The sequence below is a fragment of the Ahaetulla prasina genome, chromosome 6 (assembly GCF_028640845.1).
Source record: "Ahaetulla prasina isolate Xishuangbanna chromosome 6, ASM2864084v1, whole genome shotgun sequence".
NCBI lineage: Eukaryota > Metazoa > Chordata > Lepidosauria > Squamata > Colubridae > Ahaetulla > Ahaetulla prasina.
In genome coordinates this window covers 114,887,704-114,914,260 of record NC_080544.1, presented here as the reverse complement: position 1 = coordinate 114,914,260, position 26,557 = coordinate 114,887,704, and the positions used below count along the sequence as shown (strand labels likewise).

Sequence of the window (26,557 nt, the reverse complement as noted above, 5' to 3'; positions counted from 1 at the left end):
TGGGCCTGGATCTGAATCCTGAGCCGCTCTGGTGAAAAGGGGTGAGGTTGAATTCCAAGGGGAATTGGTGCTCGGCAGTCGTGGCAGCTTCCTGGCCTTCATCCTGTTGCAAAGCCCAGCCTGATTTTCATGGCGCCGCCCCTCCTGCCCTAGAGATACCATCGAGGCCAACCTGGATTTCATGGGGCTCATCGTCATGCAGAATAAGCTGAAGCCGGAAACTCCCGCTGTCCTCGATGACTTGCACAAAGCCAACGTCCGCACCGTCATGGTCACAGGTTGGTGAGGGGCTTCCTCCGAAGGGGCCTTCCTTTAGCCACCTCTGTGCTTGCTTAGACCTTCTCTCTCATTGGGAGCGCTTCCCTTCCCTGGCTTTGCCCGTGAAGGAGGGCATAGGAGGTGGCAGGGACCCTGGCTCAGCCAGCCCCCCCCCCTTGTGGCTGAGGTGATCCAGCCTCTCAGGGTCGGAGCTGCTGTCAGAGAGAGGCTATTGTGCTCCATCCCCATCCCCCCCCACCCCCCAGGCGTGCTTTGCTGGGTTCAGGTGCTCCTCACTGGAAGGAAGCTGGATCTCCTTTCTGGCAGGTTTCTAGTTTTTCTGCAGTCTCCCCTGGTGGCGACAACCTGAAGGCCTAATAGGGACTGATTCTTAATCGGATCCAAACCTAATCTTGCTTCCAGTTCTAAATTCCCATCTTTGCTCTCTTAAGATAAACATTTAAGCTGAGGAGGATGAAAATCATCAGGAGGCATTCAGAACATCTGTTTGCTTAAGGAAGGACCTCCGGGTCCCTTCCAGTACTTTGAAAAGGCCAGATTGCTAAGGGAGGGGGGTGAGGTGGGTGGGCGGGTGGGTGTTTATGCATGTGTGTGCTTGTGTGTTTAAGTGAACGGCTGCTGGGATGAGGACTGCCAGGGAGCAGCTGAGCCCTGGCCAAACTCTCTTTGCTTCACAGGCGATAACATGCTGACTGCCATCTCTGTGGCTCGGGATTGTGGCATGATTCTACCTCAGGACAAGGTCATTGTGGCTGAAGCGCTACCTCCCAAGGATGGGCACCCTGCCAGGATCAAATGGCACCACGCAGATGCCCTCGAGAGGGCTCCCGACGCCACGCCTACCATCAACTCAGAGGTAAGGTGGGTCATCCGGAGGGCAGGGAGAGACCCTTCCGCCTCAGGTTGGCCCCTTAAGTGCACTTCGAGGGAGAGCCACTGGGTGGGGAAGTTTCACTCTCACACACACACACACACACACACACACTCTCTCTCTCTCTCTCTCTCTCTCTCTTCCAATCTGCACTTTCAGCTTGGAGGGAAGTTGTGCCATGGGAAGAAAACGGGTCCTGGGAGAAGGAAGGGGTGGGGAAAAGGGCCTGGGGCCCCCTGAAGAAGCTCCCTGGAGGAGGAGGAGGAGGAGGAGGAGGAGGGAAACGCCTTCAAGGGAAAAAACCCCAAGTCCATCCGCCTCTTGCAAAAGAAATCGCCTTCTGGGACAACCATGGGACCTGGGTGACGGGGGATCTCCAGAGGCCCCCGGGGTGGATTCCACCTCCCCTCTTTGGCCCTGGACCCTCCGGAACCTCTCGGCCCGTGATGGGGAACCTGTGGGCACTTGTGCTGTCGCCTGTTGCTCTTCTGCTTTCCGGCACACCAGCCAGCTGGTCTTTGCGGGTGCCAGAGCGCTGGAAAACGGCCCCAGAACAGGCTTTTTGGGTGTTTCCAGGCCAAAAATGGCCCTGAAAGTGGGCTGGAAAATGGCCTGAAAATGGCCAACAACGGCAAAGAAACAGGCCTGGGTTTCCGGTGCTCCGGTGTGCACAAAGACCAGCTGGCCAGCACACATGCTGGGAACTGAAGACCAGCTAGCAGGCACGCGCATGTCCTTCGGGTTTCCGGCACTCTGGCATGCGCACACGCATGCGCATTCCTGTTTGGGTACTTGGTGCCAAAAAGTTTCGCCGTCATTGGGCTAGGCGGACAATGGTCTGTGCAATTCCCTCCTTTGGACGTGGGTTGGATGCCTGCCTGGGCCTGGAAAGTGTAACTTTCATATATTTATTTTTAAGCTGGGTACTCGGTGGACACGCCTCGTTAATGATGATTGGCTCAACACTCTTACTTCCTTCTGGATTTTCATATTTTAATCTCTGTAGTTTTTAATGTTTTGATACTTTAATTTTTTACTTGTTCTGTAAGTTGTAAGCTGCCAGAATCACTTGTAAAAGAGATTGGCAACATAAAAATTTAATGAATAAAATAAATAATTGGTCTCCCTTAGATAGGAAGCCTAGTCAGTGCTAAAGTTGCAGGTGTTTCAGATCAGATATTAAATCTGCAGCAAAGTTGAGTCAGCGCTTCCCCCCCCCTCCCCATTTTTGCCAGGTCTAGGTGGCAGTGACCAATTTTGTTGACTTTACACGTCAAACATCTGCTCAGGAGGTGCTGCTTTTAGCAGCTGCACTTAACTATTTCCTGGAAATTCAGAGGTCCTGCCCGAGAATCCCGGGTGGCTAAATTGAAACGGGGATGTCGCTTCTCTTCTGTTGCAGGATATTCCTATTAAACTTGCCCAGCAGAACTACGAGGATTCCCATAAAACCAGGTTCCATTTTGCAATGAACGGGAAGTCCTTCGCTGTCATCCAGGAGCACTTCCAAGACCTGGTGCCCAAGGTCTGTCCCTGCCCAGCATTGGGGGTCTTACTCTGCCCGTGGGGCAGCTCCGTGCAGCCCTGTGGGGAGAGCCCCCTGGCCCCAACGCCTGCATCCTCCCCCCAACAGAGCTTCTCTCCTCTGACTTTTCTGAGCCTGCGCTTCCTTTGGCCTTTCTGAGGCTTTCTCGAGGGAGGGGCGGGGCTAGCAGCAGTTCTAGAGAGTCGCCCCCCCCCTTCCTGAGAAATACTGCAGAATGAAAAGATGCTAAATGTTTCCTCACAGTTAAAGGTGCATTGCCTGGAGGAAAAGAATGATGCCTTGAACTTTTCCCCCTATTGCCATACACACACACACACACACACACACAAAACGCAGCAACTGTTGTCCTTTCCGCCTTTCCTCCCCCCCCCCCCCCAAGTGCTGAGAGAACCAACTCCTCCCCTTGCCTTCCAGCTTGTTTTGCATGGCACGGTCTTCGCCCGCATGGCCCCAGACCAAAAGACGCAGCTGGTGGAGGCCCTGCAAAACGTGGAGTAAGTACAAGATGGCAGCCCCCCTCCTTCCTCCCCAAGAACAGGCAGAACCTCACTCTGCTGCTGCTGCTGCTGCTTGGCATCTGGCAACAGGGGGGCAGGGCTGCCAAGGTCACCAGGCAGGAGACTGGAAAACGGAGCTGGCTGCTGCCTGGCCTTAGGCTCTGCTGCTGGGGTGGGGTGAGGGGAGGTTACGTAGGAAGCATCCCCTCCTGCCCATGGCTCATCAGCCTCTGGGGTCACCTTTCCCAAAAGTGAGGGAGTGGCTGGCGAGGAGGGCTTTTGCTTCTGTTGACCCCTTGAAGGCTGGTCATCCAAGGGGTGGTGGTCAGGAAGCAGTTTAAGGGAACCTTTGCCGGATGATTCTCCTGGGCGATCCGTGGAATGCCCCCTGCTCACCCCCTCTGCTGTCTCTTGCAGCTACCACGTGGGGATGTGCGGGGACGGAGCGAATGACTGTGGCGTGAGTATTCCCCTCCCTCCCCTCCCCCCTGCAGCTGCTCTGTTGGGGCCAAAGAGGGTCCCTCTCAAAGTCTCTTCTCCCTGGACAGGCTCTGAAGAGGGCCCATGGTGGCATTTCGCTCTCCGAGCTGGAAGCTTCTGTTGCTTCTCCCTTCACCTCCAGGACAGCCAGCATCTCATGCGTGCCAAACCTGATCAGGTAAAGGGTTTGGCGTTGCATAGCCGGAGGCCCCTCCTCCATGGGACCGAGCACCAGGGCGGCTGGCCCTTCAGGGGGCAGGGGGAGCATGCTGAGGTCTGCCGGGAGGAGAGACGTGGCGGCCACTGGCTAAGCCCCTCTGGACAAGGTGCTCAAGCCACAGAGCCGAGGCTCCACTGCCCAAGTGGGTGTCATGCCACAGCAGCCACTTCCTTCCCTGGGAGGGTTGGGGGTCTCCTGTTCCAGGAGGGCACGGAATCACCCAGGCTGCCTCCTGCTTCGGCCACCACATTGCAAGAACTGGAGCCTTTTCCCAGATGGGCCTTGTCTTTCGGGGTTCTGGGCTGTCCTGAGAAGTGATGCTTCCCTTTTGCACAAGATGTGCATGGGCTCTCCCCGGCCACACAAGTCCCCTCCCTTATGAGATGGGGCTGAGCAGGAATTCTTGGCGCCCCCACCCCGAGGAAAAGTGGAGACAGAGCGGGATTGTGGTTGTCTCCATGCCTGCTGCTTTGCTTTTGCAGGGAAGGCCGGGCCGCCCTAATGACTTCCTTCTGCGTGTTCAAATTCATGGCTTTATATAGCATCATCCAGTACCTCAGCGTGACTCTGCTGTACTCTGTGAGTCCCTGGCCATTCTGGGAGAGGCAGGCTGTCCCTGGGCACCTTCCCCGAGGGTGTTCTGTGTGATATGCTTGCCGCTTAAGGTGGGCTCCAGACCCGTTCAAAACAGGGAACTAGAATCTGCTGTGGAGCCAAGCAAGTTTAATAGAGCAGGAGGAGAGGAAATTTGCACCTGGGCTGCAGCAAGTAGGCACCCAGTGAGTGAAGCGGCTTTCCAGGGGAGAGAAAGTCAGCCTGGCTGAGCAGGAAGCTGAGCTGATTCTGTTTCGTGAAGGTCGGAATCTGGGCACTTCAGGAGGAGGAGGAAGCGTTCAGGACGCCATGCCCCCTTTGAGAGAGTAGCCGTGCATGCGCGCGCGTGTGTCAGAGGCCAGGATTGCCCAGGGCTTGAGAGAGGTGACAGGGAAGTGCAAGCCCTGGACTACCAGCAAAAGGGGGGTGGGAGGACACAGCTTGGTACAAGCCTCAAAGGGAGGTTTAGGAGGAGCTGGTTAGCAGAGATAACTCAGCGACCACAAGAAGAAAGTTAGGCACCCCCCTCTCTACTTTGGAGGGTGGAAGAGTTAAGGAAATCAGTATTCGTACAATTACTATTAATATCTTAAGGAAAATGTAATCACAAGCCAGAGTGCTGCTGGGTGACAGAGGTTCCCACTGCTGAGGGGGGCAGGACCGAGGGGTCCTTCCAGGTGGGCAGAATAGTCTTTACAAAGTCTCTACTTTAAAATCCAGCCATCCAGATTTCAGAAACGAAAAGCAGAAACGGTTCTTTCCTTCCCTTCTTGTTCTGGGGAGAAGTGCTTTAGCAGGGAAGGGGCTGCCACTTCCAGGCACTCGAAGGGGAGGGGGAAGGTGCTCCTCCCTCTCCATCCCTACCCGTGTGCCTTTGCCAAGATGGCTGCAGGATGCCTTCCCTAGCAGCCACCTGGCAGGGGTTCCCAGAGGACGCGGGAAGGGCTGTGAAGGGAGATCACGAAGCTCAGCCTGGTGGGGAGGGGGGGGCAGGGGCCAGGGGGGAGGAGTAGCTGCCCCACCCTCACCCTCTGAAGTGCAAACTCTCTTCTGCAGGTCCAGAGCAACTTGGGAGACTTCCAGTTCCTCTTCATCGACCTGGCCATCATTTTGGTGCTGGTCTTCACCAGTGAGTAGGGGAGGCTGGGACCTTTGGGTTGGGGCTTATGCTGGGGAAGCAAGCGGTCTTTCCCCCCCCCTCCCCTGGAGGGGATCGGGAGCGCTGGGATCCTTACCTGGCTGCAGAGAGATGAGGAGGAGGCTCTTGGTCCCGAGCGGGCTTGTCCTCCCCCTCCTGGCCTGCTGGCTTCCTTGAAGGGCCCAGCCCCAGCCAAAGGCTTTTCTCCAGTGCAAAGGTTCCTGGACCATTTTGCCCCACGGCGGGGGGGGGGGGGGGCAGGAGGGGAAGTCCCCCAGGCTAACCTCTGCAACCCTTTGCAACCTCATTTGTCATCGTGTATGAACTCAGCCAGTCTCTTCCAAAGAGCCTAATTTGTGTCAGTCCCAAGACTTTTGCTGTGGCTGGGTGTGGGCAGATTCCCTGACTGCCCCCCCTCTCAACTCCCTGCAGTGAGCCTGAACCCTGCTTGGAAAGAGCTCGTGGCCCAGCGGCCGCCTTCGGGCCTCATCTCGGGGGCCCTCCTCTTCTCCGTCCTGTCCCAGATCCTCATCTGCCTGGGCTTCCAGGTCCTGGGCTTCCTGTGGGTCAAGCAGCAGCCCTGGTACGAGACTTGGAGCCCCTTCTCAGAGTAAGTGGCCCGCATGCTAGCCCAAGGCGCTTCAGGTCACCCTGCCGCCCCAGGGAGAACGGTGGCCCTGGTGAGCAAGGCTCTCCCGCCTTTCACTTCCATAGCTCTTCAGAAACCATTTCGGTTGCCGCGGCTTTGGGAGCGGATAACTGTTCCCCAGTGGTGGCGCAGGGAGCGCGTTCATGACGAGAGGCCACGGAGCAGGGCATTCGTCTATTTCTCACTGCCGGAGCCCTGAGCTGGGATTCAGGAAATCTGCATTCTTAGCCTTCCCCCATTGGATGGCAGCAGGGTGTTATAGCAAGTTGAGCGTTTTGCTGTCACCTAGTGGCCATCAGGACTTCTGCACCCTGTGAAAGTAGCTTGGCAAGCGGTTGCTTGGTCTTCCCCTTTTCTCAGCATTTTTCTGCTTTGAGTACTGAGAAAACACAGGAGAAGCTGCGCCCCCTCCCTCCCCCTCCCAGTTTCACCCTCTTCCTCCAGCGGAGGAAGGCGGGAAGAGAGCCCCAGTCATCTGCATGGCCAAAAAAGCAGGACCAGCTTTTCTGCCGTATATTTTTTCAAAGACAGAACATTTTCACCATCTGCACTTTGGATGCGGGAAAGAGACTAGGCTGGTTTAGGATCTAAATATTTTCTTCTTTACCATATTGTTCCTTGTTTTGGAACAAGGCTTCCTAATGTTTTGGCAAAAATAAGGAGTTTAATAGCACTTTTCCAGCCAATTTTATTACGAGGCAGAAACTTAGATTGAGGTAAGATGGGAAGGGAAGGGAGGTTGGCCTGTGAGAGGATCTTCCCATTCAGTTAAACGCTTTATGCGGCTTGCGCCATTTCTCGCTCAGTAGTGCCTCAGCCTAGCTGCTCAGAGCAACTGATGAAAGGAAGCTCAGATTCTCCCTGAGTTTTTGCTGGTCAGAATAGCCCAGTTCAATCCTGGCTGCAGTTGGGCCTCTGGAAGGAGGCAGGTGAAGCCACCCAGCTTCCTTTCTCCTTTACAGACCTTGCCCAGCTGAGGCGCTGGAGCCAAGAGTGGGAACATGGGCGCCTCCTACAGTGCGAAAGGCGGAAAGGCTGCTCAGGCAGGGGTTGGGGCCATGGGGGGGCTGGGTGTTGCAGAGCAGGATTGAGTCTGGTCCCCACCCCAATGAAGATGATGCTTCTCTGCTTAGCCTGCAAAAAGCCTGGCAAGGGGGGGGGCACCTGAGTTCTCCCAAAGGCTTGTTTAGGGTCTGTCTGGTTGCCGAGTCCAGGGTCCCTCCCGCCCTGGGCCTGGCTGAGCCGGATGCCCGCGAAGGAAGCCGGTGGCAGAGCCCAATCCTCTCTTCCACTTGTCTTCCAGCGCCTGCAACCTCTCGGGCGTGGTCAACGCTTCCCAGCCAGGTAACGTCTCCCATCACGACGAGCACAACATCCGAAACTACGAGAACACCACTCTCTTCTTCATCTCCAGCTTCCAGTACCTCATTGTGGCCGTGGTCTTCTCCAAGGGCCGGCCCTTCCGCCAGCCCTGCTACAGGAACTGTATGTGGCCCTGGGGAGAAGAGCCGCTTGGCTTGGGGGGAGGCTGGGAGCCTTGCAAAGGCTGCACATGCGCGCGCGCACACCCCCCCCCCTCAGCAGAGACTGGTTGGCAGGGAAGGTCTTGGGGGCCCCCATCAGGGCGGATGGGGGAGTAGGCAGGGTTGTTCTGTCGTCTGCTGGGGAGGGGGCTGCAGCGGAGACAGCTGACCCATCTTCCCTCCCCAGATCTATTCGTGGTCTCTGTGGTGGCCCTTTACGCCTTTGCGCTGACCATCCTGCTGCACCCAGTGGCAGCCATTGAATCCTTCTTGGAGGTAGGCGAGGGGGGTGCCTGGCCCCCAGCCACAGCCTCGGTCCCCTCCCTGGGAGCTGAGCCCTTCCCCCCACCCTCCCTGGGTGGGCTTCACAGCAGTGGCCCCTCTGGCTCTAGAGCCAACACCTGTCTGGGGGAGGGGCCAGGCAAGGGGGGCACTCCTGGGAACCCGCCCGGAGTGGGCTTCTCCCCTGTCCCAGCGTGGCCCTCAGGGGCTCCCGCCGAGGAGGTGCAGCCACCCAGCCTCTGATGTGCGGTTGCTCCACAGCTTGTCTGCGTGCCTCATGCGTGGCGTGTCACGGTGCTTCTCCTGGTCATGGCCAATGCTGCGGTGTCCATGCTGGTGGAGGTAAGCCATGGGAGCCGGTCTTTCTGCTGGAGGGGAGGCTGAGCAGGCAGCCCCACGACTGGGCCTGCCAGACCTGAAAGTGGGTGGGGTTCTGCTTACCCCGCCTCTTCCGAAAGAGATGGGCTTCTTCAGGCCTGGCTGTAGTTGGGACTTAGTTGAGCCTGTCCTAAGGGGGAGCTCCGGAGGTCCCCCTGGCGCTGAGAGCAAGAGGGACCCTCGATCCAGGCACCAGATGTGCTGGGCGGGAATGGTTGCCCTCTGCATGCGCCTGTCTGCCGCCCCCCCCCCCCGCTCCTCCTGGGAGCCCCCTCCCCAGCTGTCCTTCTCTGCACTGACTTAATGGCCCTGACTTTGCTCTGGTTCTGGAGCCCCTCCTGATTGTGCCTTCTCGATTCTCCCTGCTTCTTGGATCAAATCACAGAACTTTCTTCTTGACATGGTCCTTTGGAAGGTCCTCTTCAGTCGAGACAAGCAAGGGGAGGACCGCCTAGCTTCCTCTTCCTCCTCCTCCTCCTCTTCTTCCTCCTCCCACCCGTCTCAGGTTGGAACTCTGCATGTTTCCCCCCTCTTCAAGCATGCAGCGGCCCCCCTTCGAAGGCGGTTGGGGGGGCTCAGCTGCTGGTGGAGAAGAGCTTGTGCTGGCCTGTGGAGGTCTCGGCGGGAAGTGGGGGGCACGTTGCGGTGGGGAGAGCAGGGCAAGGTTAGGGTCTTGGCTTTGCTGCAGTCCCCCAACCCCCAACCCCAGAAGCTCCAGGGAATAGTGGGTGGCAAATGGGCCAGATAGTGAGTGGGGGTGGGGGTCGGCTCTAGGACTTCTCCCCCAGCTTAGAGGACTGGCAAATTGGGCAACAGCATCCCCCTCTCAGCTCCCGTGTGGGCAGGCAGGGGATGATGCTCAGTTGGTCTGCAGCTGTAGTAGAGCACCCTGGGGAAGGGAGGGCAGTGGGGGGTTTTAGGAGGTACAGATAGACAGTTGAGGAATCCTCCCGCTTTTGCCTTGTTTGAGGGGCCAAAGGTCAGGCCAGGGGGACTGCCCAGCTTCCCACCCTCTGTCTCTTTCTAGGAGGGGCTGGACCGTTGCCATGGATGCGCCCTGCCAGGGCTGCTGGGCCTGAAGAAGAGGCCGCCCAAGGCCCGCTACATGCACCTGGCCCAGGAACTGCTGGTGGACCCGGAGTGGCCGCCCAAGGGCCGCACCACCACGGAGGCCCCCGGCCCCTCCTGCCAGAACGGCTCTTGCCAAGTGATCACCATGACGTAGCAGAGGGGGCCCCCTGGCGCACGCTGGGGCTGCCCATGACCTGGCCTCTCTGCTGCTGACCGGACGGACGGACAGATCCCCTCCCCTCCCGCCCTGCTGATGCCAGTCTTCCTCCCACCAGCCTCCTGGGCTGAGCGCCTGGAAGGACGTTCCCTCTCCCAAGACAAGACTGAGAGACCTGAAGGGACGGGGCCTACCTGGCACTCCTGGCCACTCTCTGGGTCCGCAAAGGACCCTCTGCATTTCCCAAGGGGCAGAAGTGCTTCTCCATCTGGAACTATGCATGGAAAATGGCCCTCGGCCCCACCTGAAACATGGGGGACACTGGCTGGTCTCCAGGGGAGGGGAGGGTTGCTCCCTCTGTCCTCCCCCAACCCTGGGATGGCTAGATCTGCCCCTCCCTGCCTGGCTGTATGGGGCTCTTATCTGCCGCTCGCTGGACCTGGCCTCCGGGAAAGCTGCTGGACCTGTCTGGGGGCTTCTCAGGCTGCTAGTTGCCAGATGGTGAGCCTCCCTTCCCCCTAAAAAATACCTCTCGCCACACCAGGAGATGCAGCCCCCTCCCCATCTGGACTTGAAGGTGCTTTGCAAAGCCCAGGGGCTTGTCCCAGGAAGCGGAAAGAGCCCCGGCAGCTTCCCATCTTCCTTCCGCAAGAGCTCTACGCAGGCGCAGGCAGGCTGCCTTCTACCCTCTGGAACAGCTCTGGGCTCCTCCTCCCCAGATCCCTCCGGGAGCCCCTGGCCGGCTGGAGCACGTTGCCTTAACTGGTGGGAGCACTTGGCAGAACTCTGGCTCAGAGCAGCTGTGGCGGTTCCATCAGTGGAGCCGAAGCCTTTCACTGTGACCGCATCGCTCGGGGCATCAGTAAGCACCCCTGAAGATCGCCTCCCGAGAGGAAGGCCGGGGCAGGCAGATAGAAGAGGCAGCAATCCCGGCTGGACAGACTTTTGAAGGCTACCCAGAGCCCCGAGTTTTAGGCTGGGCAAAACATGACCTCTCAAATTGCAGGCCTGTTGAGACAGTGGCTGTGCCAAGATCGCAACTCCTCCACAATGGTGCTAATAGTTGGACAGCAGCAACAACCAGGAAAGGCTACCAGAGAAGCCCGCTGCAGTCAGGCCTCCAGCCCCATGCCACATGCAAAGGAAGGCAGCCCATGCGGCGTTTTCCCTTTCTGCATTTGAAATTCACAAAGATCTGACTTTGGCGGTGGTGATGAAAGAACCTGCGAGGCTCCTTTGACCCTGGAACTGTGGCTTGCAAGCACCTCCCGCTGCTGGGAAGCGGTGGCTGCCAGAGGACGGGGGAACCCTTTTCTGATAAGGGGCCACCGTGACTGCCAGCTGCACCTACCAGCTCTCCCCCCCCCCCAGTTAGGCAAAGAAAAGGGGGCTGGTAAGCAGGCTTTGAGGGATTCGCAGGGACTGACCACACAGCGTCTGCACAGGGTCATCGGACTAAAAGCAATACTTGGTTAAACCTACCTTTTGGGGAGCAGTTGTGGGGACCCCCTCAGAGCAAGCTGGTCTCCCCTCTGGAAGGGATGTGATGCATCAATCTGTTCGAAGGACACTTAAAATTCCGAAGTTGGGTGTTTTTAAATAATTATTTTCTTATACTTCCTTGAAGGCTTGTGAATTCAGGTGAACAAAGATCACTTTGCTAACTTGGATTCAGAGTGGTTCATAAATTATTTGAGACAGACTTACCCCTAAAGCTGTTAAGATTGTATATATGGCCAATTAAATATTATTTTATTATTTATGCATATCTCTAAAAGACTTGCTCAAGAAAAAAAGAGCAACTCTTAAATTATACTTTTTAAAATATCCAGATTTTAAAATAATATATATATATATATATATATATATATATATATATATATATATATATATATATATATATATATATATATATATATATATATATATATATATATATATATATATACACACACACACACACACACACACACACACACACACACACACAGACACACACACCTCCATCCCTCAGGGTTATTTTTTTATTAATGCTTTTATTTCTTCCCAAATAATGGTAATTATAAGACTGCTGCATGTCATGGCATACGTGGGCAGGACAGGCACACCACTTTCCCTGGAAGCTGCTTGTAACCCCAGTGCTTCTCGCAGCTGACACACGGCAGCCCCCCCCCCACTCACAGGGCAGCCCTCCCCCCTAGACTCCAGAGTGAATGGGGAGGGGGCAGGAATCCTCTCCCAATATTGGGGTCTTCGTGTTCTGCTGGTGGAAAGAAGGCTGTCTCAAAGGGGTAAGGACTGCCACCCAGTTTCCTCTGGCAGTGTTTTCAATTGGCCATTTTGAGAACTTTCCCTCTTCTTCATTTTTATTTATTTTTCCAGCGGAGAAACGGTTTTCCTTCACTGGGTGATTTTATCTACTGTAATATATTACGGCTGCATATCAGTAGTTACGAGGTGAAGAATAATTCTTAATGCTGCAAATGATCTTATTCTCAAAAACTTTCCTTGATTGTCACAGACCTAAAAGGGCTTCTTTAGCTTGCAAAGATTAAATTCTAAAATCAAATGTTTGTATATATGATGGAAAAGTTGATTTAAAGATTCAGATATGATCATTTTAGGGCATAGAAATGTCCAATTTTTTAAAACTGTATAAATATGCAAACATTTGGATAAATTATGTATTCTCTGCCACCAGCACCTCGGGTCAGAATTGGCAAGATCCCATCATCTTAAAACGTTTGAAAAATACTTTTGTTTTTTGGCTCCACATAAAAAATTATTTTGCTGTTTTTTATAATGGTACCCAGTTGTAATAAAGACATTTTATGTAATTGTAGTAAATGGCCTTGTACAATCCCATTACTATTGGAGTAAATCTGATGTGCCCTTTCCATGTTTCTGGGCTGCTGTGGCTACTAACCACGCTGCATTCCCTCTCTGGCTGCTGCTTTCCTTGGGTTTGGCACCCAGCAGAAGGACGGCCTTGTGGAGGAAGCAGAGCCCCCAGCCCTGAAAAGCAACAGACAATAACTGGACGTATGGCAGGGAAATTCTGGGTTAGGAATAGAATAGAATAGAATTTTATTGGCCAAGTGTGATTGGACACACAAGGAATTTGTCTTGGTGCATATGCTCTCAGTGTACATAAAAGAAAAGATACGTTCATCAAGGTACAACATTTACAACACAATTGATGATCAATATATCAATATAAATCATAAGGATTGCCAGCAACAAGTTATAGTCATACAGTCATAAGTGGAAAGAGATTGGTTAGGGTTAGGGGACCTGATCATGACACGAAGGCCCCATGATGGAGTGGAGTTGCTCTCAGAGGGTGAAAAATTCAGCCAGGCGAGGAGGAGACGCAAAGATCCAGCTAAAAACTCGGGTGGGTGGGGTTTTCACCCACAAGGCTCTGCTCTGGGAAACAGGAAAACCCTGCCCACCCCGCACCCCACCCAGGCTCTCTCCTTTCCACTCCACATATCTGTAGAGGTGGAGGAGGCTCCAAAGTGGAGGACCTGGCAGAGGATGCCATCGCCTGCCCCACTCCTGCTCTCTGCTTCTTGAGTGGAAGTTGGCCCACCCCTACTTTGCTTGGATGGGGCAGTCGGGAGCCGATTTGTTCAGAGCCAAGAAGGCAAATCTCCCTTGCTCCCAAGCGCCTGGAAGCTGGCACCTTGCAAGGACCACGCACACTATGGGGCTGGGCAAGCGGAAGGAAGGAGGAGCAGAGGCTGGGCAGGAGGGGAGCCTGCCAGGCTCTGAGGGGGAGAGCTTTGGGGCTTCCCTTTGCGGGGGAGGTGGTGGCAGTCGGGAGCCCAGGCAATCCCTGCTCAGTCCCCCAGAGATGTCAGCCACGGTTGCCGGCAAAAGTCAGGACATCTACCGCTGTGACCTGAGCCCAACCGGAATCGATCAAGAGCCGCTTTGGAACAAGGGCAGGAGGCCGGCTGTACTGGAGCCTCAGGATCCCGCCTTAGGCAGGAAAGTCGGCTGGGCGACTCTGGTCTAGTCACCCGCTCTCAGCCCAACCCACCTCACAGGGTTGTTGTGCGGGAAATTAGAAGGAAGGAGGGTTAGGTATGCTCGCCTCGGACGCGTCTGATCCCAGCGTCCTCCTCCCGGGCGCAAAACACGCGCCTTCCTCGCCCACGTGCTTGGGGAAGCCCCTCCGCCTGCCAGAAGTGCTTTCCCCGCTACTTTACTCCGGGCGCACCTGTGCCCTCCACGGGGATCCACTTCCGTCTCCCCGCCACCCTCCCCGGGCCAGCCGGGCAAAACCTTCCAGGCGCAAGCGGCCCAGAGCGCCGCTTCCTGCAGAGAAGCAAAACCGCCTTTCTCCCGTCTCCCCACCCCCACCCCCACCCCGTTTCCATCTGGAGGCAACCCACTGTCAACTCGCTTTGCCTCCCGTTTCCTTGGAGGCAGGACCGACCGTTTGGGCAAATGGGACCCGAGGAGTGTTGGGCGGGTTCCTCCTTCCTCTGTAACAGACCATCATCACCTGGTCGCGTTTTCTGAGGATCCTGGCTTCATCTGGTAGTACCGCTTTATACTCTGTTGGTGAGACCACACTTGGAATACTGCATCTAGTTTTGGTCACCATGTCATAAAAAAGATGTTGAGATTCTGGAAAAAGTGCAGAGAAGAGCAACAAAGAGGACTGGAGGCTAAAACATAGGACGAACAGTTGCAAGAATTGGGCATGTCTAGTTTAATGAAAAGAAGGGTGACATGATAAGAGACTTCCAAGATTTGAGGAGGTGTCATGGAGAGGAGGAGGTTGACTATTCTCCAAAGCCCCGATGGAAACTAATCAAGGGGAGAAGCAACCTGGAACTAAGGAGGACTTTCCCGACAGTGAGAACAATTAACCAGTGGAACAGCTTGCCACCAGAAGTTGTGGATGCTCCCTTGCTGGAGGTTTTTAAGAAGAAATTGGATAGAATGGTGTATTATCTCCTGCTCGTGCTGGAGGTTGGATTAAAACAGGGGTCTCCAACCTTGGCAACTTTAAGACTTGTGGACTTCAACTCCCCAAGTTCCTCAGCCAGCAAACTGGCTGAGAAACTCTGGGAGTTGAAGTCCACAAGTCTTAAAGTTGTCAAGGTTGGAGACCCCTGGACTAGAAGACCTCCAAGGTCTCTTTCAACTTTTATTCTGTTCTGTTCTATTCTGTTCTGTTCCGTTCTATTCTGTTCTGTTCTGAAATGTATCCTTGAGCCCCATGTTTTCTCATTCCAGGGGCCAGAGAGTCAGAAATGCTTAAGAAACATTTGTTATCCTGCCAGTTTCTCGGACTTTGTCAGTTTTGGTATCCTCCCAGCCCCTCTGCCCCAGGGGTTGCCCATCAGCTTCAATTGTCCCCCTACTCTATAGGCATCAGAGCCAAGCTGGCAGGCTCTGTTCCCTCATCTGGAAGGCTGTTCCTGCTTTGGCAACTTTCCATAGGCTACTCTTTCCCTCTCCCTCCCACCCCTCTCTCACACACATACAGAAAGGTGGGGGTGATGCATAGAGTCCAAAAACATGATTTATGGGGTTGTTTAGGATAAAGGACTGGGAGAAGAACTAGGCTAGTCTGCTTAACTATGCAGGATCCAGCCAGATCTGGACTGTCATTTTAAAGTCCTTCGGGAGAAGGGCAGTATAGAAATCTAATAAACCTAACCTAAAAATGTGATAAATAAATAAATGTGATAAATAAATAAATAAATAAAAGTTGTAAGGAAATTCGTAATAAACCGGCTGGGTAAGCCAAAGGAAATCATCAAAACCATAAACAAGTGAAATTAGAATATTTCAGATATGTGATGCCACACACGAAAAATACGGCATCTCCAGGGAAAGATTGAAGGCAAACAAAGTCCAGGCAGAAGAAGAACATCATGGCTTCAAAATCTAAGGGACTGGTTTGGACAAAACTCAGCAGCACTTTTTCATACAGCTGTTGATAAAAATGGGATCGCCAATATAATCGCCAACGTCCGATAACAAATATGGCACAAGAAGAAGGAAACAACAAAATACCTTATACTCTCCTCTGAAAACAACAAATACCTTATACCACCAGACTTGAAATCCTGGGTTTAGAAAACTTAGAACTCTGCCGACTCCAACAAGACCTGTGTTTAACCCATAGAATCATCTATTGCAATGTCCTTCCTGTTGAAGACTACTTCAGCTTCAATCGCAATAATACAAGAGCAAACAATAGATTTAAACTTAATGTTAACCACTTCAATCTTGATTGCAGAAAATATGACTTCTGTAACAAAGTTATTAACACTTGGAACACACTACCTGACTCTGTGGTCTCTTCTAAAAATCCCCAAAGCTTTAACCAAAAACTGTCTACTATTGACCTCATCCCATTCCTAAGAGGTCTGTAAGGGGCGTGCATAAGAACACAAAAGTGCCTACCATTCCTGTCCTATTGTTTCCTTTCAATATATCAAATTAATATAGTTATTGCATACTTTTGCTCATATATATGCTTATATGATATGTAGTTATTTTATGTTGATGCTTGTGTATACTGTTGTGACAAAATAAATTTTAAAAAAAGGAAACTCATGGTGATGAAGATAGTAAGTGAATGTACATTTATATACAGATCTTTCGATTTGGCTGAGAAGTCAAGTAATCTGCAGCAAGTGTTGGAGAGACTATATGAGGCAAGAAGAAGAATGGACAGGAATTCAAAGTTATATAGGATTATATAATTATATAAAGTTATATAGGATAGACTTCAAAGTTTTGTTTAACAGGAAAGATGAACAACTGCAAGTCCACAGCTGGATGGCAGGACTCAGATGTTTGGGGTGGATTACATGTAACAGGGCTGTCTGGCCTGGGCCTCAGTGTCATTTCCTTATTTCCTGCCTCCAATTTCTCAGGTTACTATTTTGGGGCAGGCAGGCATGCATGGCTAAGTTCATTTCCACTTGGAGATGCCCAGTGGGATGGGGGTGCCTGACTCAGGCCGTCACAGCTGCCCCCTTTCCTGCTGCCCCCAGCAGGCAACCTGCTGAAAGGGCAGCCAAGCTAGAGGCAAAAACCCAGCCCAGCCCATGCCAAGTCAGCAGGGCCCTTCGGCAGGCGCTTTGAAGAAGAGTCCAGCTTGGTGATGTGGACAGGCACTTTCCTGCTGGTGTCAACGACAGAGCGGCCTTGAAATCTGGATGGAGGAAGTGGTGACGTGGAGCTTCCAGAAGGATCCCTGCCTGGAAAGGCTCTATGCGGCTAACAGAGGGGGAGGAGAGAGATGCTCCAGGCCACAGCAGCAGCGCCTGCCCCTGCAGAGAAGAATCCAGTCAAGGAGGACTGAACAGCAGTAGCCCAACCACAGCAGTTTCCCTGCCAGGGAACACATGGCCCAGGATGCTGCTTCTCCCACCGAGGCGGGGGAGGGTGCTGAGCACCATCTGTCCCAGTCAAGGGGGAGCCTGCAGGACCCCCCAAAGGGTGAGTAGCTGCTCCTATTCCTCTTCCCTGGCAGGAAGGTCCCCTTTGAGCCTGAGGCTTTGCCACTCAGACAGAGCGAAAATCTCACGCAAAGCTCCTTGGGGCACCTCAGGGACGTCAGGCTGTGAGAGCCACTGGGTGGGGTGGCAGAGGATCCAGCCCTCCAGATGAGAGGCAGAGGGTTCCTTCTCATCCACAGGGCAGCCCTCCCACTGCCAGCCTACATGAAACGGGGGTGGGGGAGGGCATTGCCACCAGAGACAGACAGAGCAATACTCCGTGGCCCTGTTGGCTCCTGCTCCTACTGCTGGCCCTATCCTTGGGGAGGCTGCTGCAAACTCTGCTCCAGCAGGACTGGGGCATCAGGCACTGGCCAGACTGGCAGTCAGATGCAGATCAACCAGTTGCCCAGCACAGCCTTCAAATAAGATGGTTGGTTTTGCCGAGGAGGCCATTGCACCAGCCCAACTGATTTGGGCAATTTATGGTAACCAGGAAAAGATTGCTTCCAGACCGCATCCATAATGCCATTTGGGGCCCGTGGAAATCTGCTTTTCTTGGAGGAAGGAGGGGAGAGGCTCTTTTTCCTTTGCTCCCCCCCCCCTCAGAAAAAAGAGGATCACTTAGGCCCCCTTGCTCTGCCTTGGAGTCACACAAAATCCCTTTCCTTCTCTCAGCCTTTTTAATCCTCTGCCTCTTTCTGTGGCTTTGTTCTCATTTAAAGGAATTTTGAACTCCACAAGGTCTTTGAGACATCCTGTTGTTGATGTTCGCTTTATGTCATGTTAATGCTGCTTTCATCTCTGGTTTTATGGTGTTGATTTTGACTGACTGTGTGTGGATTTGGCTGAAGACCTGCTGATTACCCCAGGCTCCTTTGAGAGCTGTTGGCTGCCAGTGAGGAGAATCAGACTTGGAAGTCATTACAGGGAACTGTGGGGGGCTGCCAGATTTTGAGCAAGTCCTGGGACAGTATTATCCTCCCCCACCTCTCCCGCTGCGGACTCTGACATGGGAACTGCTAAGCCCAGGAGTTTGGTCAGGAAGCTGCCTGTGGACTAAATTTCAGAGGCCTGGAGGAGCCACCCGCATGAAACGCTGACACTGCAAGCAATCTGCAGCCTCCCTTCAGGAAGGAGGCCGGAGAAGCAGGGAAGAGCCTGATGGCGCCCATGAAGACATCTCCTTCTGCTGTCTCTTTTGTGGACTCCCCTTTCAAGTGCCGCCTTTTCCCCTACAGGGCTACCCCCCCCCCAGCCTCCACCCCATGTGAGGCCTGGGGCACCCCAAAGGATGCTGCCTTCCCTGGGGGAGAAAGAAGCTCCACTTGGGGGACACTTTGACATTGGCTTGTCTGGAGGCTCCCCTCCTCTTCCTGGGTTTCTGCAGAGCAGAGCACCCGGACGAGGGGAGCAGGTGGGGCTTCAGCTTGGTGGAACCAGAGGAGCATGGATTTCAGGGAAAGTCTCCCAGGGGGGTGGGGGGTGGGGGGGGGCACAGGGTGGAGAAGACAGTCAGAAGCAGATGGCTTTCTCAGGGAGGGGGCCACTCAGGCCACTCAGCAGAGCCCCCAGCAAAAGTGCACACAGGTGGGAGATCCAAAGGAAGTCCTTTTCCCATAGGACACAGCAGGGGATTCAGCAGGGTCCTGGCTGGGTCCACAGCACATGCTCACTTGCAAAGGGATGGATCCAGAAACAGGTCACCATATTAAGCGATAAAATCAAACCAAGGTCAAAACGACTGAAGTCCCACCAGTTGAACACAGGCAGCGCCAGCACTTCACTGAGGTGCTCAGACAAGCAAAGAATAGAATAGAATAGAATTTTTTATTGGCCAAGTGTGATTGGACACACAAGGAATTTGTCTTGGTACATATGCTCTCAGTGTACATAAAAGAAAAGATACCTTCATCAAGGTACAACACTTATAACACTTAATGACACATAGGGTACAAATTTAACACTTAATAATACAACACCTAATTATACTCATAGGCTACAAATAAACAATCAGGAAACAATCAAAATGGGCCACTAAGACTGAACTGGCCCAGAGGGGGGCCTGCAAAGCCTGGGCATCAGACAAGATGACCTCTAAAGACCCCATGATTTTAGGAAGAACTATGTTGGCAGGCAGGCGGACTTTCCCCACCTGGGTTGCCTACATTCCCTCCGGCTCTATTGCACAGAGACGCAAGAGAGTCGTCTCTGCAGCTTCCCTTCCTTCTTTACTATAGGTCGTGTGAATCCAAGTCCCAAGTCGGCATTTTAAGAGACCCAGGACGGAGGGAGGGAGGGGGGAGGGAGGGAGGCTGGCTCTCGGGCGGGTCTCTTTCCCCGCTCCTCCCGCTCCCTGCTCGGTTGCAGCAACCTGTGACGCTTCCCCTCGCTGGTGCTTTAAATACAGAGAGGAGGAAGGCGGAGGGTCGCAGCGTAGCCAAAGCCTAGCAGCCCTCGGCACGGCGCCGTCGCCTTTCCTTGGTCTCGGGTAAGTGCCTCCCGGTGCCTCTGCAATGACGGCGGCCTGTTCTCAGGGCTGCGGGACGGGACGGTGGGGATTCTTCCTTTCGCCTTTCATTTCCTTTCCCTTAGCTGCTCGCCGGGAACCAAACCGTTACGCTGCAAGCCAGACGCCAAACGGAGAAAGCGGTTCAAACAAAGAGGACAAAAGAGATCCGAAGCCCCTCTCTCCGAGTGCTGGGCTTGGGGTGGGCGTGGGAGGGATGCTAAATTCATTCTGCCAACGAAACCCTCACCCCGAAATGCTCCTGAAGTGCCGAGGAGGGCGGGACCCGGAGAGAAGCCCGTCCCGCATCGCGAACTGCTTCCATATGGCCGAGGCAAGGCTATGGCGTGGCCAGATTCCTTCCTCGGGGAACCGGCGGTGGGCTGATCTGGCCCAGCTGCCGCCTCAGGGAAAGTTCTGGCTTGGAGGACGCGCGCACGTCCGGAGCCTGCGGGTCGGGGTGGGAGGGGCAGCTCGGGATTCCTCCCAGAGTGATGCTCTTGAGAACGCGGCCGGGGGCGACCTGGAAACGCCTTTCCCTCGGAACTCTCCGGGAGAGGAAGGGCGTGCTGGAGATGCCCTGGCCGAGAGCACAAGCAGCCGCCGCCGGCGGCCTCGGCGGCCCGGGGAGCTGAGTGTCTCAGACCCCTCCGCCCTTTGGCCGACGTCCGCTTCCCACGGAGTAGTTCCCAGATGGGAGCTTTCTCCCCGCGACTCGATTCCACACGCTCACACAAACACACGCATAGCGGAGGATGGGATTGCGGGGTTGGTTGGAGTCTAACCCTCGGCTCAGGGAAAGGACTCTGCATGTTCAGAGACACGCGCTGGCCGTGTTCGCACAACACCCTCCCTGATCACATACAGACTTCGCAAGTGAGTTCGCACAACAGGTAAACTTGGTGACTCTTCACTTGGATTAGGGATCTGCTGTGTGAAACGTAGTTTGATCGATTGGGGTTCAAAATGTTTATGTACCCAGAGAATGAGCGAATTCAGGAACCAGGTAAAGCGGTTCCTGAGAATGCAGCCAAAGGATAGTTACTCCGCAGCATCGCGGGCGAACCCGACGGAGCGGCTGCGAAGGTCCAGGCGGGGTACCCTGCCTTTCCCTCCCTCGGGCAGGCCGAACATCGCGAGTCGAGCGTCTGAACCACACGTCGCCCGGCGGCTGCTGTTTTTGCGGGTTGGCTCTGCGCTCAGCAGCTCCCATGACCTCACCCGTCGCGAATGTGTGTGTGTGGGGCGCTGCTCCGATGCCTCCCCCATCCGCTTCCTTCCTCCCTCCCTCCCTCCCTCCCTCCATGGACTAGAGGGTAGTCCAAACTATGGTGGCCGCAAAGGCTTCGCTCAGCGTTTCCAATGGCAGGCTGTGGGGAAGGCGCGCTGAAAAGGACAGCCTGACGGGAAGGTGGGCATAGCCAGGCCTCTGAGATGGGGACCTCCGTCGCCCCCTCTCTTGTTCTGCACTCCGGGAGGAGGCAACCAACCACCCTCAGGAGCACCCGCCAGAGACCAGCCGCGGTCCCTCTGCCCAGATTCTCCTGCCAGACCCACGCATCATATGACAAGGACAGATCCTGTCAGAGCAGAGGTTCGGAGAAGTTTCGGCCAAGCTACCTGGAGTGACTTAAGGAGGCCGGCAGAGTTTGGCCGTCTCCCAGAGAGGAAAGGGGATCTCCTCCTTTGCCCAAAGCTCAGCAGCCCCTCCTGTCGGCAGAGAGCAGGGTTGGTCTATAAGACTTCTCTTATAGTAAGAATTCCTCTTACTGATTTCTACTTGTGGTTCCAGGTTGCCTGGTTCCGTCTGAATCTCAAACCTGTCCTCTAACTGTCCCGTCCCGCTTATGTTGCGTGCAAATCAGGCAATCTGATCATCTAACGGCCCCCATTCCGCCGTAAAGATGAAGGCTTCCCTTGTCCAGTCGTATCTGACTCCAGGGAGCGCTGTTCATATCCATTTCTTGCCCAAGGGAGCTTCCGTTGTCCCGGAAGACCCTTTCCGCGGTCATATGGCCAGCATGGTTATATGTCGAGGGGCACGGGACGCTATTACCTTCCCACCGAAGAAGTCCCCATTTAATCGCATTTGCATGCGAGGCGGGCTGGACTCCTCAGCCCGTCAGGCAGCACTCGGGCCTCGAACCCAAGCGGCCAACTTTCCTGCTCGGTTCTGCTGATAGGCAGTTCATTGGATTTGCGCAATCGCTGCCCACGTAAGCATATTTGGGCCTAGTCTGCCACCGGGCATGGTTCTTCCAGGGCGCGGATTTTCCCTGGGGCTCCGACCTCTCATTCTTGGCCCAAAAGATGGGAGTATTAGCGCTGCAGGAGCTGTTAGTGGTCCTCCATCCCTAAGATTGGCTGTTCTTTGGGAGGGCTCTACTTTTTAGCCATTCGGCTTTTATGGACAGAGATCTCCGGCCCACCAAGAAGGATCGTGGATTTTCTCCACTTGTTGCCCTTAATAGATTACACACGCCAGGGATAAGAAAAGGCTTTACCAACTAAGCTGTGTTCCACAAACCAACCTTGCTCGGCTGGAATCCACTCTCCTTCCCTCGCTCAGCCGGCCGGACTAATCCAGAGCCTTCCATAGTGAGGGGCAGACAGGTGGGGGATATCGAGTCAGGAGGGGGCCTTGGAGGCCAAGTGCTAGGAAACAGGGCTAGGATGGGGGGGGGACACAGGAAACCCTCTCCCTGCACTTTTGCTACCATTTAGCAGCATCAGGCCGGGAGGGAGGGGCAGCCCGGAACTGCCCCGCCAGACTCCCCAGCTGCCCGGAAGGCTCCAGGCTGCCTCTCTGCCAGTAGGGCGTGAGAAGAGAGGGTACCCGCTCCGTGCGGGACAGCCTAGAGTCGGGTCTCACGCCAGTTTCTCTTTCTCCGCAGGCAACATGGCGCTCCGCTCTGTCCTCCTCCTGAGCTTCCTGCCGTCGGTCCTGTGGGGCGGCGGCTGCCCCCGCTGGTGCTCCTGCTCTAGGACGGCCCAGGTGGAGTGCTCGGGCGCTGAGGTCACGGAGATGCCAGCGCCGCTGCCCGGCAAGGCCATGAGCCTGCAGGTGGTCAACACGCGCCTGGTCGCTCTGGGCCCCACGGCCTTCGGCAACGCCTCGCAGCTGCTCGCCCTGCGGATGGAGAAGAACCTGCTGGAGCGCCTCAGTCCCCGCGCCTTCCGGGCCCTGGGGGCGCTGCGGTACCTGAGCCTGGCGAGCAACCGGCTGCAGGAGCTGCCGCCCGAAGTCTTCCGGCCGCTGGCCCGGCTGGAGGCGCTGCTGCTGTCGGGGAATCAGCTGCTCCGTATTCAGCCGGCCCACTTCGCCGGGCTGAGCGCGCTCAAGGAGCTGCAGCTGCACGGGAACCGCCTGCAGGCCGTGCCCCCGGGCGCCTTCGACCAGCTACCCAATCTGGCTCGCCTCAACCTAGCCCGCAACCAGCTGGTGCGCCTGCCGCCCCGCCTCTTCACGCCGCTGGCTCGCCTGCAGGTGCTGCGCCTCTACGAGAACCAACTGAGTGAGCTGGCGCCCCGCGCCTTCGGCGGCCTAGGCGAGCTGCAGGAACTGGCCCTCTACCAGAACAGGCTCCGCCAGCTCCCCTCCGGCCTCTTCGCCGGCCCGCGCAGGCTGCAGAAGCTGCTGCTGTCCGGCAACCTCCTGGAGGCGCTGCCCGAAGGGCTCCTGCTGGGCCTGCCCGAGCTCTCGCGGCTCTCGCTCTTCGGAAATGCCCTACGCGAGCTGCGCCCGGGCACTTTCGGCCCAATGCCGCAACTGCGAGAGCTCCGGCTGGCCGACAACCAGCTGGCCTCGCTGCCCAGCCACGCTCTGGCCAATCTCACCGCGCTACAGATCCTAGTCTTGAGCAAGAACCGCCTCGTCTCGCTCGCGTCCGCTGCTTTCGCCGGTCTCCAGAGCCTGGAGGAGCTCGCCCTGCACTCCAACCGACTGGCCACGCTGGACCGGGAGCTCTTGAGCGGCCTGACTTCGCTGCGGAACCTCTCCTTGCACAGCAATCGGCTGGCCGCCTTGCCGACGCATCTCTTCCAGGGGACCCCCGGCCTGCGCGCCCTTCAACTGCAGAACAACTCGCTGGAGGAGCTTCCGGTAGGCATCTTCGACGGGCTGCCGGAGCTGCGCGACCTCCAATTGCACTACAACCCCTGGCGTTGCGACCCCGCCCTTCGGTCGCTCCGACGCTGGCTGCGGGATAACAGGTCCAGGCTCGGCGGGGAAAGCCGCCATCCCCGCTGCGCCGCCCCGCCTTGGCAGCTGGGCAAGTCCCTGCTGGAGCCAGAAGCCACAACCTTCGATCCCAAGACTTCCGCACTGCCGGAGGGCTGGAGTACCATCTGGAGCCGCACCGAGCCCCCTTCGGAGAGTCAGCCGACGCTGGAGACGCTTTCGCCTGAACTCTGGCAGCCGACACTGGATAGCGAGCCGGGCAACGCAGAGATCGCGCATGGGTTCCCGGAGGAGCTCCCCGAAGCGGGGCGAGGGGGAGGCGGGATTTGGGGCCTGACCCGCACCCAGACAGGTGTCGTAGTCACTTGCCTCGTGGTGGGCTCTGCCTTGCTCCTGGGGATAGTGCTGGCGGCGGGCGTCTATGGCTCCAGGCGGAAGCGCTCTGTCCCGGCCAAAGCCTAGTTCCGCCATGGGCCTGGCTGGGTTCGCGCCGTTTCTTCCAGCACTCACGCCTTCACCCGCTCCACCACGCCAGCCCCGGCACAGGCTCAGCAGCGGACCCGCGCGCCACAGCTCTAGGCGTTACTACCCGACTTTTGCCCCGGGGATCTGTGCCCAGACGGACGGCGCTGCTTCGCTCGGCGCTTCTTTGAGGCAGGTTGCGCACCTTTGGCCGAGGGACGCCCAGGGCCGGATTCGCAGCAGGACGGAAGTAGGGACAGTTTGAGGTACTTAGGAAGAGGTGCCAATCCGGACCCGCACTTTCTTCACGCAGGCCGCAAGTCTGGGCTGTTCGAAGGGGCAGGACCCCCATGCAAGCCCTCCCGTCTCCAAAAAGGCGCTTGATTCCTGAACCGTCGATCTCAAACGGTCGGAGCTTACACGGGTCACCACCGACCAAAGGCCGGCAAAGGGCTTCTGGGGCGGGCTGGGATGGCCCAGGGGTGGCGCCACTTGCACGTTTCCTATAGAGGCGCACAGAAAGTCAGCAGATTCCATCTAGGGAGGAAGACTCCCCTCCCCCCGACGCCCCGTGGCTGACCAAATGAGAACCGGCCTGGCAATTAGCAGTCTCGTCCTAGTTGAGAAAGGCCCGAGGCTCTACCACTGCTTCTCAGGCCAGGACGGCGCTCCAGACTCATCTGGCTTCCATAGGAAGAGGACCGGGCTGCGTCTCGGCCCAGTAACCCCGACTGATTGGATGTTGCGGAAGGCGAAGCGCCAGTTTCGGGACTACAGCAGACCGGTTCCCCAGGAGCCGAGGACTGAAAGGTTCGCGGGCGCTGCTACGGTGAACGGCCGGCTCCGAGGCGCGGAAAGTTTCCCCAGCAGCGGTTCGTGACGCTCGAATGCGTTTTGCATTTCTGGGGAACACGGAATCCGACAGACATTCCGCCAGTGAACCCGGAAAGGCTGAGACAGGCGGGACGCGCCTTCTCCGGCGCCCCAGCCTGGCAGTTCCGCCGGCTAAGAGTGGCCCGCAACGACTGTAGCGCCTTCGCGGCAGGAGACTTGGTTCGGGTGGGGGACGGGGGCAGCTCTGGGAGGGAGCAGACGAGCCTGGTAGAGCGGCTGTGGATAGTGCCCGGGCCTATTAAAGCTGCTCTTCTCGCTTCATCTGACGCCCACCCCTTTTCTGCATTGCCTTCCCCGACCTGGCCCCGCGCGTTAAAAACGTCCTCTTCTCCTGAGCCCAGGTGGGGGATGGGAGGGGGACAGAGGGACTCAGAAGTCGCCCAAGAAACTCAGCACAGCATTAAGTTGGACTGCTGGTTGGGTGGGTGACTGGGGGTGTGTGTTTTCAGATAGCAAGCACCCCAATTTTCCCTCTCCTCTGGGCCAGCTTGAACGTCTTTATCCAGCACATGGATAATGCCAGGAGATGCACTTATGCCCCCAACTACCCCCCTCCCATGGCTGCCAAGCCTGGCTGAGAGTTTGGCCTCAAACTCAAGGTCTTGGTGTGTACACCTCCGCCTGCCCCACCCCCGCAGTCAAATCAATCTCAGCTGCAGCTTCACCTGGTTCACACCTCATAAAAGTTAAATCAAGTGAGTCCCCAGCAGCGGCTCTTTTTCCTATGAAGAGCAGCACCAACCTTCACCACCACCACCACCCCGCCCACGCGCTTCACAGCATGACTAGCACTGCCCAGCCAGAATGGCCACTGGACAGAGCTGGGCAAGGTGGGGTGTCTACAGCGGAAGAGTGCCTGGGAGAATCCACTCGCCCACCCATCAGGGATGGCTCTGGGGCTGCCCGCCATCCCTGAGTCTGGGGGGGCCACAGCAGTTCCAGGAAGGAGAGAGCCCCCTGCAGTGCAGGGAGGCCAGCACAAAGTTCCAAACCCAGGAAGAAGAGGTGTGTGCGTGTGTTTCCTGTGTTGCCAGTGGCAGAAGAGACTCTTTCCTCTGTAAAGCAGGAAGCAACCAAGGGAGATCTGTGTTGGGAAGCCCAAATCACTCAGCCTGCCCCTCTGGACTGGGATGAACATCAGAACAACCCACAGACCCCAGGAGATAAAGTGGGGAGTTGAAAGGGGAGGAAGGAGGAAGGGCCCATTACTTCTAAGCTGCTTTAGGCTCTCCTGTAGAACACTCCCCCACCCCATTTTCCCACTCTTCCAGCAAGAAAGAAAACATGGAAACAACTACACCCACCAAAAGACACTCCTCCCCCATTCCTATACTCGTTTCTGGCCCTGG

General features: G+C 55.9%; 2 protein-coding genes across 7 annotated transcripts in view; both read left to right on the top strand.

Moving 5' to 3' along the window:
• The window catches only part of ATP13A3 (ATPase 13A3), a 46,724-nt gene extending 35,171 nt beyond the window's left edge, over positions 1-11,553 (top strand). For 2 of the 4 annotated variants that reach the window (XM_058187342.1, XM_058187346.1), the window contains 14 exons: positions 154-278; positions 957-1,135; positions 2,553-2,675; positions 3,111-3,190; positions 3,611-3,653; positions 3,742-3,851; positions 4,376-4,472; positions 5,544-5,616; positions 6,058-6,235; positions 7,578-7,759; positions 7,985-8,073; positions 8,341-8,421; positions 8,843-8,962; positions 9,485-11,553. In XM_058187342.1, coding sequence (XP_058043325.1) covers positions 154-278; positions 957-1,135; positions 2,553-2,675; positions 3,111-3,190; positions 3,611-3,653; positions 3,742-3,851; positions 4,376-4,472; positions 5,544-5,616; positions 6,058-6,235; positions 7,578-7,759; positions 7,985-8,073; positions 8,341-8,421; positions 8,843-8,962; positions 9,485-9,682 — 1,678 coding nt within the window. In that variant the 3' untranslated portion in view covers positions 9,683-11,553. The remainder of the gene's footprint in view (positions 1-153; positions 279-956; positions 1,136-2,552; positions 2,676-3,110; positions 3,191-3,610; positions 3,654-3,741; positions 3,852-4,375; positions 4,473-5,543; positions 5,617-6,057; positions 6,236-7,577; positions 7,760-7,984; positions 8,074-8,340; positions 8,422-8,842; positions 8,963-9,484) is intronic. The other 2 variants (XM_058187344.1, XM_058187343.1) reach the window with 2 other exon arrangements.
• Positions 11,554-18,683: 7,130 nt separating this feature from the next.
• LOC131201445 (leucine-rich repeat-containing protein 15-like) lies at positions 18,684-26,557 on the top strand. Of its 3 annotated transcripts, none has more exons than XM_058189353.1 (2): positions 18,684-19,654; positions 22,567-26,557. In XM_058189353.1, the coding sequence occupies exon 2, from the start codon at positions 22,572-22,574 to the stop codon at positions 24,312-24,314; it is 1,743 nt and encodes a 580-aa protein (XP_058045336.1). In that variant the 5' UTR covers positions 18,684-19,654; positions 22,567-22,571; the 3' UTR covers positions 24,315-26,557. The 3 variants fall into 3 exon arrangements, with proteins under 3 accessions (XP_058045336.1, XP_058045337.1, XP_058045339.1); XM_058189354.1 differs by lacking the exon at positions 18,684-19,654 and adding an exon at positions 20,437-20,565; XM_058189356.1 differs by lacking the exon at positions 18,684-19,654 and adding an exon at positions 21,006-21,888.

Coding starts and splice junctions, on each gene's coding strand:
- LOC131201445 (XM_058189353.1), top strand. CDS start 22,572: ATGGCGCTCCGCTCTGTCCTCCTCCTGAGCTTCCTGCCGTCGGTCCTG.